At 39.5% G+C, this 18,170-nt stretch overlaps 1 protein-coding gene across 5 annotated transcripts in view; it reads right to left on the bottom strand.

The window, feature by feature from the left end:
• dot1l (DOT1-like histone H3K79 methyltransferase) overlaps nucleotides 1–18,170 on the bottom strand; it is a 98,726-nt gene that overhangs the window by 65,593 nt on the left and 14,963 nt on the right. For all 5 annotated transcript variants that reach the window (XM_086004666.1, XM_086004662.1, XM_086004664.1 and 2 more), the window contains exons 2-8: nucleotides 13,615–13,658; nucleotides 10,740–10,814; nucleotides 6,769–6,832; nucleotides 4,988–5,216; nucleotides 4,613–4,707; nucleotides 3,779–3,841; nucleotides 1,321–1,376 (exon numbers count right to left, since the gene is read on the bottom strand). In XM_086004666.1, coding sequence (XP_085860792.1) covers nucleotides 1,321–1,376; nucleotides 3,779–3,841; nucleotides 4,613–4,707; nucleotides 4,988–5,216; nucleotides 6,769–6,832; nucleotides 10,740–10,814; nucleotides 13,615–13,658 — 626 coding nt within the window. The remainder of the gene's footprint in view (nucleotides 1–1,320; nucleotides 1,377–3,778; nucleotides 3,842–4,612; nucleotides 4,708–4,987; nucleotides 5,217–6,768; nucleotides 6,833–10,739; nucleotides 10,815–13,614; nucleotides 13,659–18,170) is intronic.

Here is an 18,170-nt window from a genome sequence, read left to right as displayed (position 1 = left end):
GCGGGCAGTTAAGAGTCAACCAGATTGGTGTCCGACTGGAGTCGCATATCGGCCGGACCAGATAAGGATGGCGGGTTTCCTTCCCTAAAAGGCATTAGTAAACCAGTTGGGTTTTTATGACAATCCGACAGCTTCACAGTCACTTTTACTGATAACCAGCTTTATATTTCCCGATTTTAAAAAAGAGTTCAAATTCTCACATGGTGAGATTTGGACTCATCTCTGGATTACATAAAGTAACATAACCACCACACTACCGTAACCATGATTGATTGCTGCTACCGTATTGGTATGATCTATTAAAAAAAATGTTACCTACAAACTGGAAATTATTGGGTAGAGTTTCTGTTTTGGATGCAATTGACAATCGGGGCCCAAATTCCACTTGAAATTGCACTCGTTTTCCAAAGCCAAGTTTTGGTTCAAGTTTCTGCCCAAACACATTTGCGCAATCACAAACGTGAAATCTTCCATGAGCTGACGTAGTTGGGTTTTTCCCCCTTGCATTACAAAATATTCCTTGATGTATTTAAGAGTGATAACTTGGTGCAGTTTTATTAATTTATTAATACAGCTGAAATTGGCTTCATCATAAAAAATAAGCATTTTTAATAAGTGTCCAGTCCACCACCTGTGAGTAACCTGATTTTAAATAACTGAAAATGACGTTAAAAAACTATACAGAACCACTTACTGGTTTCATTAGTGTACCCGAGATAGTTTTAGTAAGTTAAATAGCCTTCAATATTTAAAAACTTTTAAACGATGCCTACTAGTGCTGTTGCGCCTAAAAAAAAAAGCTCGATTTGAAGCGCAATTGGCGGAAACTTGGCACACTCATTGGGCTGGCTTCCAGTGCAGTGGGTTGTTTTTTGTTGTTGTTTTTTTTAAAAACAGCGTAAAAGATTATGGAAACTCCACTTGCGCTGGACGCATCTTGCACTTGAAATTCCTCGATCTTTTACGTTGGTTTGGTCTATTTCAGGCGAAACCTAGCGGAAACTCTCGCCCTATTTTTCTATTGATAAAACATGAACTGTATCTGCGGGCTACAGAAAGTTCTTCAGTTTTCTCCTAAAAAAAAAACCTACAGGTACTGCAAGAAAGATGTTGCAGGCTGCAGCTAGATTCATCAAAGATGTCCACTCGCAAAACTGACTACAGACCACTTTTGCCCAATACTGATTGGCAAATGCGGAAGTCTCGCTTGTAAAATTATCTATCCCACCACAAGGACAAAACGCACATACCTTCTCAACAGCCAACAAAATATCTTAATATACTGTAAACTGAATTATATATTACTGTTGGACTGGTCACCTTGTACTTGCAATTTTTTCTTTCCATTCTTCAGATAGGAAGTCACCTCTTTCCAGCTGAAAAAAATAGAAACTGCTCAAATCACAATATAAAATTACTTTTACATTGGAGTACGAGTTGCATTTCAAATGAAGAAAGAGAGATATAAAACTTACGAACATCAAAACTATCCAATTTGTTGCACATTAGTTTTTAAATTAGTTAGCAATTACTGGTACTGTACAAACTGGTCTCCACCATGGTTCTTCAGTAACCTTAATAGTTCTAAATTCACACCACAGTTTAGTGATTCTTTTCCGACAAGTATTTCAATGTTAGTACAGAATTACACAGAGACTGCTATAGAAACTCATTACTACACTGATCAATTCTGGTCCTTAATGCAAAATAGTGGTGCACAAGATGCAAGTTCCTACCTTCTGCAATTATAAAAGCACTCGCTTCTAAAACGGCCACACAATAACCCTGATGAGTACCAGCAAAGTCTGAGACTCATACAATTCAGCCTTTCCAGTGAACAAAGGATCTGTGGAATAAGTACTTGGGATGTCTCCCTACAGTCCAAATGACCACTAAGTTAAAAGCAGAGATAGTGTTGCATAAAGTTACATTCAAAAAATAGAAGTGCGTGTGCAACATCAGAAAATTTTATTGAATTGATAACATAGTATAAATCAGACTGGTAGTTCAACATGCAGATTAAACAAAACAAGGTACAAAGAACTAGCACATGAAACTATCGCAATTGAAACAAGGTTACATGTAATCAAAAATTGCAATTAGTGTCAGATCAGCTTGGTGGGTAGCACGTTCCTTAGAGTCAAAAGGTCGTGAATTCAAGCAGGACTACAGACTTGATTAAATAGGCTGATTTTTCAGTGCAGCACTGAGAGGGGTGCGGCATTGTGGGAGGATGCCATCTTCTGGACGAGACATTAAACAAAGGCCCATTCTATCTGTTCAGGTAGGTGCAAAAGATACCTTGGCATGATTAAAGAGGGTCATGAGTTCTCCCAGTAACCTGACTAGCATTCCTGCTTCAACATTCGCCAGCAAATGGTCATTCAATCATTTTATGTTTAAGGGCCCTTGCTGTGCACAACTTCGACTATCATGTTTGCTTACATAACTGTGATTACACCTCACCCAAGTGTAAGTTCTTTAACGTCTGAAAGGACGACACTTCAGAAATAGAGGTAAGCTGACACCAAGCTGGGAGGGAGAGATTAGAAAAGATGACCAAAGGCTTGGTCGAAATTATGGATTTTGATATTTTTAAGTGGTAAGAGATGATTAAGACTTGGGAACGCTGTTCCAGAGAAAAAGTGACTCAAAGATGGTTAAGATACAGATCAGCCATAATCTAACTGAATGATGGAACAGGCTCAAGGGGCTGAATGGCCTATTCCTGTTCCTACGGCAATGATGGGTCAAGAGGAGGGTATGCATACAAGGTCAGAATCAGAGGAACAGAACATGTAGGAAGGTAGATAGAGCTGGAGAAGATTTCAGAGTTAAGGTGGGGAAGGAGAGACTTGGACACAAAAAGTTAAAATTAAATCCATGGAAGACAGGGAACCAATGTAGATTAGTAAGGGTGGGTAAGAATACAGAATGCATGTAGCAGAGTTTATGGGGTGGAGGCTGGGAAGCCAGCAAGAAAACAATTGCAGTATTTAGATAGAGGAGGGGGGGGGATAGGGCAAGAGGGGCACAGGGAAAGAAGATGGGTAGCAACAGAAGGGAACTGATGGAGGTGAAGCGAAGTAGTCTCTCTGGCAACGGAATGAAAGGAAAAGTGAGTAATAGTAACAAGGGGAGGTCATAGTGGAAAAGATAAAAGGGAGATAGGAAAGGTAGACAGAGGCAGAGTTAGGATGGGAGCAGCCAAGGGCTCATTTTCCACACACATGGCACCAGAAAATGCAACCTGGATCCTGGGCAGCTCCATTCTCTGCACAAGACCCATCCAAAAGGATAAGAGAGAAAAACAAGAGCAGAGAAACCAAAGCAGAAAAGAGCATAAATCTACAGACGAGGATTATGAAACAGACGAGGATTATGAAACAGAGTGCAGGCGGGCGACAGAGTGCAAGGGAGTCCGAGTGACAAAGAAATGTACGTATATCTCGTACACATCGATCACTCGGTTATTGCAAATGAGGAGTCAAGGCTAAGTGTAAACTTTAGCTGAAATGGGGTCAAACAGCAGGGAATAACTGGACCAGAGCATGCAGACGTAATGAAGCCCCCATTTTATGAGCAATTTTATAATTGGTAAAATTTGACACCAACGAGAATGCGACAACGCAAAGTTGTCTTGTAGACAGGAAATGCACCGAGAAGCAAGAAATTTAATGGAAAAATTTCCATGAGAAAATATTTTTTATTATTTAATTCTAAGAATTGAAAGATTTTAAAAATTTGATGTCTGAAGCTTTGTATAAATCAAACTTACTGTGTACTCTCCATACTTCTTCCCATACCATCGCATCCATTTTCTGAACTCTGTATCCATTGTCTGTTGGGGGAAAAAACAATTATACTATGGCCCTAAAATTGCGGTGTCTGCGACGCGCACTCTGAGTACGCCATTGTATTCCCTTTGAAAGGCACCGCAAGTTCTGGATTTCCGCATGCGTAAAATCTGTAATTGGCGATCTGTCAAGGTACGCCTCGACAGATCATCCGAAGCGCCTGAAAACTGAGTATTGCCGGCACAGAGTTGGGCTATTTGCCCAACAACTGCCCATGCAACTCTTAAGCTGGTAAAAGCAGGCGTAGGGCCTACTTGCATCAGCGTATGGGGCATGGCTTAAATAAAACATTTAAAAATCCCAAATTATGCACACACTTGAAATGAGTTTATGCAAATATTGGCCCGGATTAGTCTTAATGATGTTTTTAAAAAAAAAGATTGGTGCAATGAAGAAACTTATGAATAAAATTGCAATTCTATACATTGTATAATTATTAGAATTCTGTACATTGTATAATTATTTGGGAATTCCATTGCATATCATTAGGAGATTCCCATCATCAATGATTACAATGGAATTCTCCTTTTTCATTGGAGGACTGGGCCCACGTGATCCCAGGGACGCTTCCAAACCGCCAGCGTCCCTGGGATCCGTGGGCTAGACACCGAAACTCTTGGCAGCCTGGGCACCAGGAGGCAATTTCGTAACTGTTTCGCGCGTCGGCGGCGTACTCCGGATGTACGCCTCCGACCGCATTTCGAGACCTACGTTTTTTCTTTATTGGGCATTTCTCCAAAATATTTTGCACTTACCTCTGCATATTTTGCAGGTATCTCTGCCTTTTCTACACCATAGTAATGCTTGCACTGTGTAGCTGCAGCAACTTGCAACACTACTTGTCCCACTCCTAGGGGAAGGGAAGAAAGTTAGTTAGCATCTGGCTACACAATGCAAATTAGTGTGTTGCACAACCACTACATAATCCAGAATTTTCTATTTTTCATATAAATTATTCTATTGCCATACAAATGATGCCATTACAAAAACACAGCTGTTACAATGACACTCAGACCAATTAACCAAATGTCACCTGGTTGAAATTATAAACTAGCCTAGTCAGTTTTCATCCATAATTATTTTCCAATCAATAACTTAGTAAAATTGCCCAACGACATTGAGTTTCTTACCACTTCCTAAATCAACAAACGTATCATCTTCAGTCATCTTGATCTCATCAATCATCTGAGCGACTAAATCGAAGGATGTTTCTCCGTAAACCTCGGGGGAAAAGGGTTCATAATTGTTCAGTTTCTCTGGATCAGTCACCGAGTGGTTGTAGACCTGTTGCAGAATATGTCGTAGCAGGCCATTGCAAGGCCGAGTGTTCAGTTTCATGGGCTGTGCCGTCCCTTTCCACTGTATTAAATGGGAGACTTTTTTCATTAGGCAAGCTCAAGAATAAACTTGTTTCTAAGTGAAGAGCACCCACTTGGCAATTTGGATTATACCCAACCAGTGATGTGCTTCAATCCGAGACAACACCACCACATAAAAATAACTCCTCTCGGAATCATAACTAATGGAAAAATCACTACAACTTTCAGAATTATATCTAGAATTGACATTTCATCCAATCTCACCCACTCCCTCCAAAAGTGAAATGATTGCAGGAATCAATATTTTTTGTAGTTAACCATGAGAATGCACCCCTATTCTTTATCTTTTTTTAAATGAAGGTATGTTCTCCTGAACTTGGTAGAACTGGCAAAAGAAAGCAGAAATATCATAACCAGTGGGGGCAAAACTTGGTTTTGATTCTACGTAGAGCAGTGAAATGTAAGCGGAAGAGAAACATTATGGATAACTCAAGATAATTACTAGTCAATAGAACTGATAAAATTCCAACTTCAAAAGGAATACTTATTGAGCATCACGGTCTTGCACCGAATATAATGGAAGCTATGACACTTGTGCCCAGCATTGTTTCTTTACGAAGCAAAGGCCAGAAAGGAGAAAAACCTAACCATCAAGTCCACACGAAGTAAATATTTTCTAACACTTTTCAATGGATTTCAGTATGAAAGATCAACAATGCTGCAAAATTTCATTCGTCAACTTCAGTTCATACCCCTCCCACATTCCCAAATGAAAAGGCAGTTGGGCAACACATTTATAGAAAGGAATCAAAGCATGTAAATGAGCCACAAGAGGCCAATACAAGGCTATTGCTGCGGAGTTCACTTTTCTTTCAGGTAAGGAATGAGCCTATCTCCCCAGTTCCTCCACCAGATAGCCTAGCCAAGACAAGACCCTCACTATAAAGAAACTGGTGAGTACTGATGCAATCCCTCTATGACAAAGAACACCAGTGCAAAAATGTACTGAATCCAAGACCACCTCAGTTTCCAGTTTTGTTAATGTGAGAAGCTAATGAAGTCTTCCTTCCTCCAGTGAGTTGTCTCCATTTAGGAACAGGAGCAAACTATTAAGCCAGTCGAACCCATTCCCTTCCCACCCCATATATCAGATCCACTGGTTCCTTTTCAGTACTTGCCATTGATTTCCTTTGTCATCTATTACAGCTCTTTCCTTCTCCCCACCTCCAAATCAAACCAGCAACAATAAAAAGGGTACATTAGGCTGTTGTTCCAGATTCAATGCAACACCAAAAGTGAAGGTCACGTAGCCTGAGGTGCAGATGAATCCCAGGCCAGGTCCAAAGGTTACCCAACACCACATCCAGAATCTGGATCCAGCTCTGTTGGAGTTGAGATACAGACACATAGTAAGTGTGGAGAAGTATATAGAAGAGAAAGGAGACACACAAAAAAGGAACAAAAGCAGAGAGCAAGCAAATGCACGAGAAGAAAATAGAATGAGTGCACGAGAGAGCAACTAACTACCTTTCAAACTATTTTGTAACACCATATTCAAATACACGACATACAATCCAACTTCTAATACATACCAACTGCTGAATGCTATCCATGGCCCGGTTGTACTTCTCACATAGCTTCTGCATACTCTCAAAACTAGAAGAGATCGTATTGACAATTGAGAAAAGCATTCCAAATGAAAACTTTTGAAGAAATTTCCTAATTTTAGGTAATAGCTAATATTCACAAGTAGCAACAAACAGATGGCAAAGAAAAATGTTTAGGTACTAAATTCTAGGTTTTTCTGCACACAAAAACAAATTTCTTAAATACACATACTATTTGCTTGATTTGCAAGTTAAAAAGGACACAAGGGTCCAAAATACAGTATCAGTGAGCTAATGGCAAAATAGAATGAAGCACCATTGGCACATACCCATTAATTTGGAATGGATTCAAAACCAGGTTCCAGATATTGGGCCGGATATTCCGATCCCTACAGGTGGGTACGTGCTGTGTACCCACCCGTAGGGACATTGGAAATGCCGGTTTCAGGCATGCACTGCACATGCGCTGGAAACCGGCATTTCCGATCGGTCAAGAAAGCTCTGGAGAATGGCCTCTGCAGGCGGATAGTTCCGCTTTTTGGAGACCCTCCGCCGCAGAAAACACTTACAATTCTTGCGTCTGGTAAAAGCAAGCGTAAGGCCTGCTTTTACCAGGATAAGAGTTGAAAAAAGTAAAAAAAAATTCCACTGATTTATCATTTAAAAATACTTTAAAGAAAAGGCAAGTTTATTGTTAGCCCTGTTAAAAACTTTATTTTTTCAAAAATTTAAATTTTTGTTTAAAAAATTATGTAATTTCAAGTCATTTTAAAAGTGATTTTTTTTTTTACATTTATTTAAAGTTTTACTATGTTTTGGGGGTGATCTCTATTCATATATTTGACAGGTCTTCCTGTCAAATGTATGAAGGAAGATTCCCTTCTCCGATTGGCTCCCCGTGGCCCACGTGATCCCAGGGACGCTGCGAACCGCCTGCGCCTCTGGGATACGTGGGCCCTGCACACCAGCAGTTTGGAGAGGTCCAGGATCGGAACTGTGCGCCTCCCGGGAGCCCTCGGGTCTTGGCGCAGATTTTTCCAGATCGCAGCCCTCCGCCCGCGGGAGGCCTGCGATCGAATTATCTGGGCCCTTAAAACCAACAGTTGTAAGTGAAAATTCACATATTGCTAATAATTTAGCACCTCATTCAAGATAGAAAGAACAAACTTATATAGCACCTTTCACCACCTCAGCATGTCCCAAAGTCTTTTAGTCAATGAAGTATTTTTGAAGTATAGTCACTGTTATATAGGGAAACAGAGTAGCCAATTTGCACACAGCAAGATTCCTCAAACAGCAACAGAAATAAATCTGGATCATCTATTTGTGTGACTTGGCAGAAGGATAAATCTGGGCCATGACAGAAAAAACTCCCTTGCTCTTCTTTGAATCGTGCCGTGGGGCCTTTTACATCCACCTGAGAGGACAGACAGGGCTTTGGTTTAATGTCTCATCCTAAAGGCGGCACTTCTAACAGTGCAGCACTCTCAGTACGCCACTGATTATGTGCTCAAGTCTCTGGATAGATAAGTTGTAAAGATGGCTGATGTGGTAAATTGAAGAAGCGTGTGTTTGAGGTGTTGCTTTGAAGTTGGGGGTAAAGTCACACTGCTCAATTAAATGTACTTCTAATAAAGTCCAGACGGTTTCTGTGGCCTCCTTCACCTGTGGGGATAAGCAGCCTTATGCTGCACATGTCTCTTTTGGCTTCCATTCATGGTCTGCCTGTCCATGGGATAGTAACTGAGCTGGAATTCATATGCTTCCTTTACTTGATCAACAAAAAGGGAAGATAGATTGTGCTACCAGGAGGCACAACTATCCTATCTTCTACGTACCTTATTAAAATAGGATAGTGGGCTTTTTTCTAGTCTTGGTTCTAAATTGGCAACTTCCAGTGATATTGAAATCAGAAGCTAATTGTGTGGGAAATTACAGATGCATGCCAATGTCCCGTCACTACATGGAATGGTGTGAAGAGTGGGATCAAACAAGACGGACATGATTGGAATTGTGGCCTTCATCAAAAGTTTGAATAACTCCAGTGTAAAAACTACTTCAACCAACAGCAAACCAACCTTGTCTAATCTGGTAGTACACAATACAAACATGCAATCCCCAGATTTCATGAACAAAAGATTTTTTGGTTTTTTTTAAAAACATTTTAAACAATCTGTGGTTTGGGCATCTATATGTCAGCTGAAAAAATAAAAAAGCAGCAATTTTGCTGAAGTAATAAAGAAGCAGCAATTTTGCTGAAGTTTTCAACTATACTGAAACCAAAGTAGCATCAAGGAACATAAAACACCAAACTAGCCAATGATGGTGACATAAATGTGCACTATTTATGCAAGGGACAGAATGCAGGTATGGTAGCATAGTGGGTATGTTACTGGATTAATAATCCAGAGAACCGGAGTGCAAATGCTAGCATGGACGTTTGAGAATTTGAATTCAGTCTTAATAATCTGGAAATGTGACCATCAAGCTGTAAGATTGTCAAAAAAAACTGATGGAAATTAATTAATTAGTCATTTAATGAATAAAACCTGCCATCCCTTACCCAGTCTGGCCTATATGTGACACTCCACTCCCAACATAGTTAACTCTGCTACCTAGCAAGCCTCTCAGTTGTATCAAACCGCAATCAACAGTTCAAGGCGGCGGCCCACCACCACCTTTTCAGGAGCATTTAGGGATGGGTAATAATTACCGGCCTCGCCAGTGGCACCTACATCCCGAGAATAATTTAAAAATCAGTTTGGTCACAGGAGCATCAGCTAACCTTTCCAGCTTTGACACGGTCTAAAAATGTCAAATAACAGCTTAATTTTCACACATACCATTCATGATTACAGGAGTGTATTGTTGTAACATACATACATGTGCACATGTATGCATGTTCCAAGCCCTGACCACCCCCTCCCCATCCTCAAACAAAACCCCAAACTTACACAAGTTAGTTTGTTGCTATCCAGCACAGCTGTGGGGATTTTTTTTTTTTAAATTTTTTTAATTATTCTGCAGTGCCTTCCACCTCACTCCTCTCCACTTTTTCCTTTTATAAAGCTCCTTGACATTTACAAATGATCACATACAGCGCTCCAATGAGCAACAGCAAAATACCGAAGTATCCAACCACCCCCACCCCACCCCCTCAACAAAAATATGGAACAAGATTAGGATATTATGAACTTTTTTTTTTTTAATTCGTCGGTTCACTTTACATCCTTTTGACAGAAAGGAAACTTTTAGCCCAATCTAGGTTAGATTCAAACCTGGATTCTAATTAAGACATTCTTCGGGTTCCCCTGTACCACTGCCACCACTTCCCCCAGCCAATGCACCCACACGGTCTCAAAATGAAGCAAGCATATTTTACATTAGTTTACATTGTCTTAATCTGTTTCTATACAATACCCTTCACTCTATACAAATATCTACGATAGCTGAAATGGTTTGCTGCAACCTTCACAAGAGACCTCCGAATTTGCAATTATGAAATATATCCTGTACATTTTAATTGTCAGGACACTACAATTTATCATCACCATTGTTAATGCTCAGGACTCGATACTAATTTTAGTCAAGTCAATTTTTAAGTAAAAATGTTTCAAATTAGAAAACTTTCACAAAATGTGTCAGGCACTACGCACACTAATTAAGCAAGTACGCAATAAGCTCAGACCCTCAGCTCTGCTCACTCAACGTATGGCTTTAAATAGTCACCCCTTACATTGAATAAATAAGTTTATTTTTTGAAAAACTTACCGACATTGGTATTTGAAATTTGTTCAACAGCCTTCTTAACTTGCATAGTTTTCCCAGTACTCATAAATTAGGAATTATATTTCAAAAGTGTTTATTCTTTCAACGTATGCATTGTTTTCAATGAAACCACTGTTTTGTGTTCATGAAACTCATTAGAATTAGTAATACGCATCAGTATATCTTACCATTTGGTATCATAGTCCACTAGCACGTAGTTTTCCATAGCAAGTTTAAGATCAGGGACCTCCTCACAAACCCATCTGAAATAAAATGAAACATAGTTGTACAACCTTAATTTATAGAAAATCAATCTCTTCCTCTTGGGACCGTTTATTAAAAGTACATCTCTACTAGTGCTGGCATTTCTTCTTAAACAAGGAAGACCAAGCTGATCTGGAAAAATTTCTCCACAACCAGCCAAGAGAAAGTGCAAAGCAAAATCATGCTCAATCTGGAAACTCCCAAAGCAATACTGTAGATAATGTAAGATCTAGCAAGTTGTGGTCTTTTGACATTACAAAGCAATGAATGTGTTGGAAAAGCCTAACATCCCAATTCATGCTATACCCAACAAAAGACTGGTATTTTTCCCCCAAACAGATGGATACTGTAAACACACCGCTTAAAAAGCATTTAAGTGTCTTAAAAATCAGATATGTTCCAAAAGGTGAAATGGAAGTGAAAAATGCCTCAATTATCCTCTTCTAGTAGGAAATTGCTTTTATATAGCACCTCATTACATTGTCAGCCTGCTGCAAAGCACTTCACATCCATTCATTATTTTTGAAGTGCAGTTGTCATTATGTAGGCAAACACAGCAACCAATTTGTACACAGCAAGGTCCTACAAACTGCAAATGAAATACATGACCAGCTAATCTGATTTTGGTGGTACTGGTTAAGGAAGGGATTGTTGGCCAGGACACCAAGAGAGCTTCCTATTTTTCAAACAGTGGCTTGGATATTTTACATCCACCTCAACAAGCAGACGGGATCAGAGCTCAAAGTCTCATCCTAAAGAAAGCACCCTTTGACAACGCAGTACTCTGAGTACTGCACTGAAGTGTCAGCCTAGATTAATGCGTTCAACTCCTGGAACAGGGCTTGAACCGACAGTCTTGTAACTCAAGAGTTCAGCTGTACAGCAACCAAGCTGACAGCAACCCAGTGCCTCAAACTGTGTAACCACTTAAAATGCTAATCTCGGCTAAAAATCTAGATGGACGACAATTATCTGCAAAATTGCTGAAGTCCATTTCAGCAGTTCACTATTAAATTGGAGTCTTGGTTCAGAAGCCTGGAAAAGAGGCATCTTGAGAGGTGACCTTACAGAAGTATACAAGATGGTAAACTACATGGAATAATCAAATCTAGAACACTACTATAAATTAATCTGTGGGAGTAGGACATGGGGTCAGGTTCAATCTCGTGAACGGTAACTTTATGACTGATAAAGAAGTACTTCTTTCTGCAAATGAACACTTGGAATGGACTTCCAGATGGAGTGGATAAAGTGAAAATCCTAGAATCATCTAAGAAAGAATTTGATGCAAAAATTGGGGTCCTTTCTGGGTGGATGGACTGAATTGCTTTCCTTATCTGTATGGATCTGGTAGACTTTTAGCATGGCCATGTGGGCCAAGTGCCCGGAGGGAAGACAGCATGCAAGCTAGCTGTTACCAGAACACTCACCAATGTTCTTTAACTCTTTAGGAGGAGGCATACATGAATGAGCTTTTAGATTTGGATTCCTCATACTGGGAATAATCCAATACCCAAATGGAAGTAAAGAAAGAACTTGCATTTATACAGCGCCTTTCACAACCTCAGGATTTTCTGGTGCGCTTTACAGTCAATGTAGTAGTACTTCTGAAGTGTAGTTACTGCTATAATGTAGGACCAAAACAGTTAGCATTCTCTATGTAGCAGATCGTGAACGGGAAACCACAGCCCACTAACTCTGGCCCACCTTAATAAATGAATGCAGTGTATGGACACATGAAATTAGACACTTTTACACGTTATCACTCAGAGGGATTGTATAAGGAAAGGGTTAATCAGATTAGCCTTTTGCAAACTGACTTGGCATTTTGATGTTGTAGTAATTACCTTTGTTTATTAAGGGAATTATAAATTTTAAATTGTAATGTCTTAAAATAACTAATAATTGATGCTAATTGTACAGGTGCATAGCAATTCTAAGACAGTGACCACTGAACTTTTGAACTGAGAACTGACCCTTATGCACCACAGTTTTAATATGTTTGTGTGTGAAGTAATGAGAATATGCCTTAATGGAATAAGTTAACTGAAGTCGTGCCAGTGCGTACTGATCCTTGAGCTTGCGGGAATGGTAAGCATTGAGCAGTGGCTGCAAGGACACGAGTTAGTCCAGCAGAAGAAAACATCTGTGAAAACATTATCTTTTTAATTGAAGCTTGCGTAGGTCAAGAGGACCTGGTTGGTGCGTAGGGGATGCAGAACCTGAACAATAGATTCATCTAGTTGAACAGCAATTAAATCTAAGAGGAAAGAAATGTGCAAGATAACAAAAATAAGGAGTTATGCTGATCTCAGGAGCTCAGCCGAAAAGGAGCTCATTAGTGAGGAATTCAGCTTATTAATGGAGTTATTGATACGGTATTGGTTTCTTGTTAGTTACTTCTTATATGGAGTTGTTTTTAACTTTTGGTATAATCATGTAATGTAGAGACATGATAATTGTCACATAGCTGGCGTCTAAGAAAGGTATAACAATGTAGCAAATAGTAAGAATTTGGTTTTGAAGGTTCGATCGACCTGAATACGGAGTTCAAAAATATAATGAGTCCCCAACCATCATTGCCCGATGTGGTTGGAAGTACTATTTTAAGTGTATGCTTAAGTACGATTGCATTTACAATTAACCTTCATGTTTGAAGATTATTGATGAGGAATAGTTAGAACATCTAATTATAAACAAACACATCCTTGAACAAGTACAAAAAAACAATATTTAGAGAAGAAAATACAAAAAAAACTTTGTCCAACAAAATCAGTGGACCTGAACTTCAGTTCTTACCGGATTGTTTCAATAATTTCATGAGCAGCATCATGGTGTTTGTCCTGAAAAGACAGAATGTACAACGCTGTTTAATACATTGTGGAACACGTTAAGTCCTCGAGAGAGAGAGAGAGAGTAAAAAGGTACACTATATAATTTATTTAATAGAAACAGACACTCATGATAAATTAGATATGGACTGAACTAAAGAATACACATGTCCCTTAGAGGTTTTAAATCTCGACTCCGTGTAAGACTAGCTCAAAAACTCAGTACAGCCTTAAACACCCAACAATTAATTTGTATACAATCACTGCTAGACCAATATATTGATACAATTAGAAAAAACACAGGTAGGCTACTCAACCATTCAATTAGATCATGGCTGGTTTGTACTTCAACTCCATTTAACTGCCTTGGATCCTGATACCTCAAAAACCTTAATAAAAAACCTGTTAATCTCAGTCTTTGAACATTTCAATTGAGCCAGCATCCACAGCCTTTTGGGGAGTGTGGTGGGGGCGGGAGAAATTTCTGGATTCTTGTTCTGGATTCCCACACCAGAGCATAGCTATTCTGCATCTAATCGATCAAATCTCATTATTATTTTAAATACCTTGAGTAGATCATCCCTCAACCTTCTGAGCCCAAGGGAATACAACCCAAGTTTATGCAATCTGTCCTCATAACTTAAGCCTTTGAGCTCTGGCATCATTCTGGCGAATCTGCGCCATACTCCCCTGAAAATCCAAAATATCCTTCCTCAGCTGCGATGCCGAACTCCAGATGAGGTCTGACCAAGGCTCTATACAACTGAAGCATAATTTCCTCCCCATAGTATTCAACCCCCTTGAAATAAAGGCCAACATCCCTATGACTTTTTGATTACTTTTCATACCCGTGCAATAGCCTTTAGTGATGCGTGTGCCTGGACACCCAAATCCCTTTCCTCCTCGTCATTAGGAAAATAATCCAATTTTTCTTTCTTGGATCCAAAGTGAACGCCCTCACGCTTCCACACATTGAAATCCATCTGTCACATTTTTCCCACTTATGCAATCTTTGTATGTGCCTTTGTAACTTTCGGCTCCCATGTACACAGCTTACTATGCCTCCGATCTTCGTGGTATCTGCAAACTTGCATATATAACTCTCCATTCCTTCATCCAAGACATTAATATACATGGTGAAAAGCTGAGGCCCAGTACAGATCCCTGGGGAACACCGCATGTTACATCCCACCAACCAGAGTACATTCTTTTTATCCCTACACTCCATCTCCGACCTCCTAACCAATTACCAACCCATGTCACACAGTTACCTCCAATTTTTGCTCATCATCTCTTGTACGGAACCTTATCAAATGCCATCTGGAAGTCCAAATAGACAACATCCGTAGACACTTTGCTGTTCACTAAGTTAGTAACCTTATCAAAAGATTTGGCTAGATTAGGCAGACATGACCTACCCGTCACAAATCCATACCAGCTCCCTTTCATCAGCTCCTACTTGTTCAAATGCTCAGTCACACTGTGCCTGCTAACAGATTCCAGTAACTTCCCCACAACTGACATTATACTGACAGCTCCGTCGTTTCCTGGTTTCTCCCTCCTTTTCTTAAATAATGGAGCAAAATTTGGCATTTTCTAAACCAAAAAGGCACAAATCCCAAATCAAATGAACTTTAGAAAATTATGACTAACATATTTGCAATTTCCCCACCCATTTCTTTCAATACCCTCGGGTGGAAACCATTGGGTCCCGGAGATTTGTCTCGCTTAAGTCGTATTATTTACTCTGTGACCATGTTCTCACTTATATTAAATCCATTCTTCTCATTGACTTAATTTTTAAGGTTCCTTTATACCACTGGTACTTAGTCCTCTTTCTCCACTGTGAAAGCCAATACAAAGCATTCATTTAATAAGTTTGCCATTATCCATTATAGGATCACCTGCTTCTGTCTTTAATGGGCCCACTTCCCTCGAAAATACATTGAGAAAAACCTGTTAGCTTTGATATACTTTGCAAGTTTTAATGCTCTTTGTACATCACATTTCTTTCTTCATATCCCTTGGTTGCTCTCCCAGTCTATTTTGCTCGATACTGTCTCTAACCTCTGTTGTTGATCATGGTTGCTTAACTGCACAAATATAATGGTTTTGTATTGTACCAAAACGTTCTTTGAATACTTGCTATTGTCTGTCTATAGGTTTATGTATTAACAGCTCAGCCCAGTTTATAGTGGTCAATTTATTTCTCATCCAATCAAAATTTGCCTTGTTTCAATTTAAAACCTTCGATTTGTGTTTCTCGCATCTCCCTCTCAAACCAAATATCAAATTCAATCATACTATGGTTGCAAGTTGTTCCCTTACAGTCAGACTGTCAGCTAACACTGGTTCATTACTCAACACTACATCCATGACCTTTCTTCCATTGGTTCTAAAACATATCATTCCAGAAAACTTGCTCGATTATATTCTAGAAATTCATTGCCTTTACAACTTGAACTATTCTGCTTCTCCCAGTCTATGCAAAAATTAAAATCTCCCATGAAAACCATTTTGTTTCTGCTCCATGCTTGCCTGATCCCAAAGCCTGGAATCTTTAAGCTCCCAATCATGCCCAACTTGCAGTCAAGTCTATGTAATGGCTATTACATCATACCCTTTAAGATGAAGGAAAAAAACAATTTGGCCCAACCTGATATTTTACACCAGGTACCTGCAATTTTTCGATTCTCACAAAGTATGGCCCTGCATACCCCGACTTAGGATGAGCCAATCTCATTCATACTTAAAAGCAATGCGAGGCGTGCATGTAATAGGGTGATGAATGGCTCATCTACTGTCCAAAGCCTCAATTCACGCTTTGGTGCCACCATACAATTTTGAAGTTCAAAATGCTTCCAAGGGCATTGCTACTGTCAAGCTAAAGGTGTTGAACAAGACCTGCAGTTACTTAGGATTATATTTTGAGCTAATATTTTTTGAATTGCATAGCCACAGTCAAAAATGATTCTCTCTCTCTGCCGCCACCCCCCCCCACCCCCGAGAATACTACTGTAATGTGACCCCCAATTCTGTGTTATCCATCCCATCTTCAAGTTATCTTTCATCGTTTACGAGTGGCAATACTTTCCTGTACTAAGGAACTGTTAGTTAGAACTGTGGCCTTTTAGTCTTGCACACCATGTAATTCTTTGTGTAACTTAAACCACCAAAGAAGTTTTGCAAAAAGAAAAAAGACTTTCATTTATAGAGCGCCTTTCACAACCTCGGAGTTGCAAAGCACTCAACAGCCAATGAAGTACTTTTGGAGTGCAGTCGCGGTTGTAATGTAACGCAACGCGGCAGCCACTTTGCACACAGCAAGCTCCCACAAACAGCAATATGATAATGACCAGATAATCTGTTTTAGTGATGTTGGTTGAGGGATAAATATTGGCCAGGACACCGGGGAGAACTCCCCTGTTCTTCTTCAAAATACTGCCATGAGATCTTTTACGTCCACCTGAGAACGCAGTTTAATGTCTCATCTGAAAGACAGCACCTCCGACAGTTGAACTAGTTTAACTTTCACAGACATAGTTAATAACTACCATTTGGATTGACACACATTATAACTTGATTAACCAATGTCAACTACTTGAGGAATACAAATGTCAAACCCTACCAACCAACAGGTCAACAATGCAGTAGAAAACAGCATCAATGTGGGCACTCTTTCCCTGCAATGCATGTATTTGCCTCAATGTTGAGAGAGTTTATTATAAGGTTAAGTAGCTCCCTGCATGGATGTCACTTTTTGCAGTCTACTCTACTGTGTGTAATGCAGGTTGATTTAATTGGAAAGCTCACTTATCTTTTTGTTTCATCTCAAGATGCGGGTGATGCTGGCAAAGGCATATTTTTATTCTCGATTCAAATTAATTATTCAATTATTTGACATTACCTAAAAAGTCTTAGAGTTATAGTTTAAAGGAGGAACAGTAACCCTCTTCATAAGCCATTCATTTGGATTACTAAAAGATGGTAATTATTCAACACATTCATTCCATAGATTGTTTACAACTGCAAGCCAGCATGAATATCTACATCCAATTGAAGTACATCATAATTGAAAACTAGCCAAGTGGGAGGGAAAACAACACATTTCAATCCATAGAAGACATCAGGCAACCAAGGTCATGAAGGAAATTGACCCAGATTGCCCGTGGAGGTGCACATGGGGAGTCAAGATCAAGTGCAATTTTTAGATAAAGCTGTTTGGAAGGCAGAAGATAACCAGACTAGCGTTTGTTTAAATTATCTATTAATATTAAAAATTCATGGCTGCATGCACTTCCTGACAACTTTTTCTACTGGGGAGGATGTGATTACAGCATGACAAGTTTATAGAGTCCGTTTCCACTATAACTGTGGACATCGGAATTTGACAAAAAGTGCACAGAAACTTAGGATTCTTTATTGTCGATAGATAGAAATTCCAAGTTGCCCATTCAGTCTGACAGTTAAATTCCAGGAAATTGGCAGCACTATGGAGCACCAGTCAGATTGGAAATGCTACTG

The sequence above is a fragment of the Somniosus microcephalus genome, chromosome 13 (assembly GCF_052327205.1).
Source record: "Somniosus microcephalus isolate GS21.2 chromosome 13, FLI_Smic_1.0, whole genome shotgun sequence".
In the NCBI taxonomy this organism is placed as follows: domain Eukaryota; kingdom Metazoa; phylum Chordata; class Chondrichthyes; order Squaliformes; family Somniosidae; genus Somniosus; species Somniosus microcephalus.
Note: the sequence above shows the minus strand (reverse complement) of the source record. Positions and strands in the feature narration are given on the sequence as shown.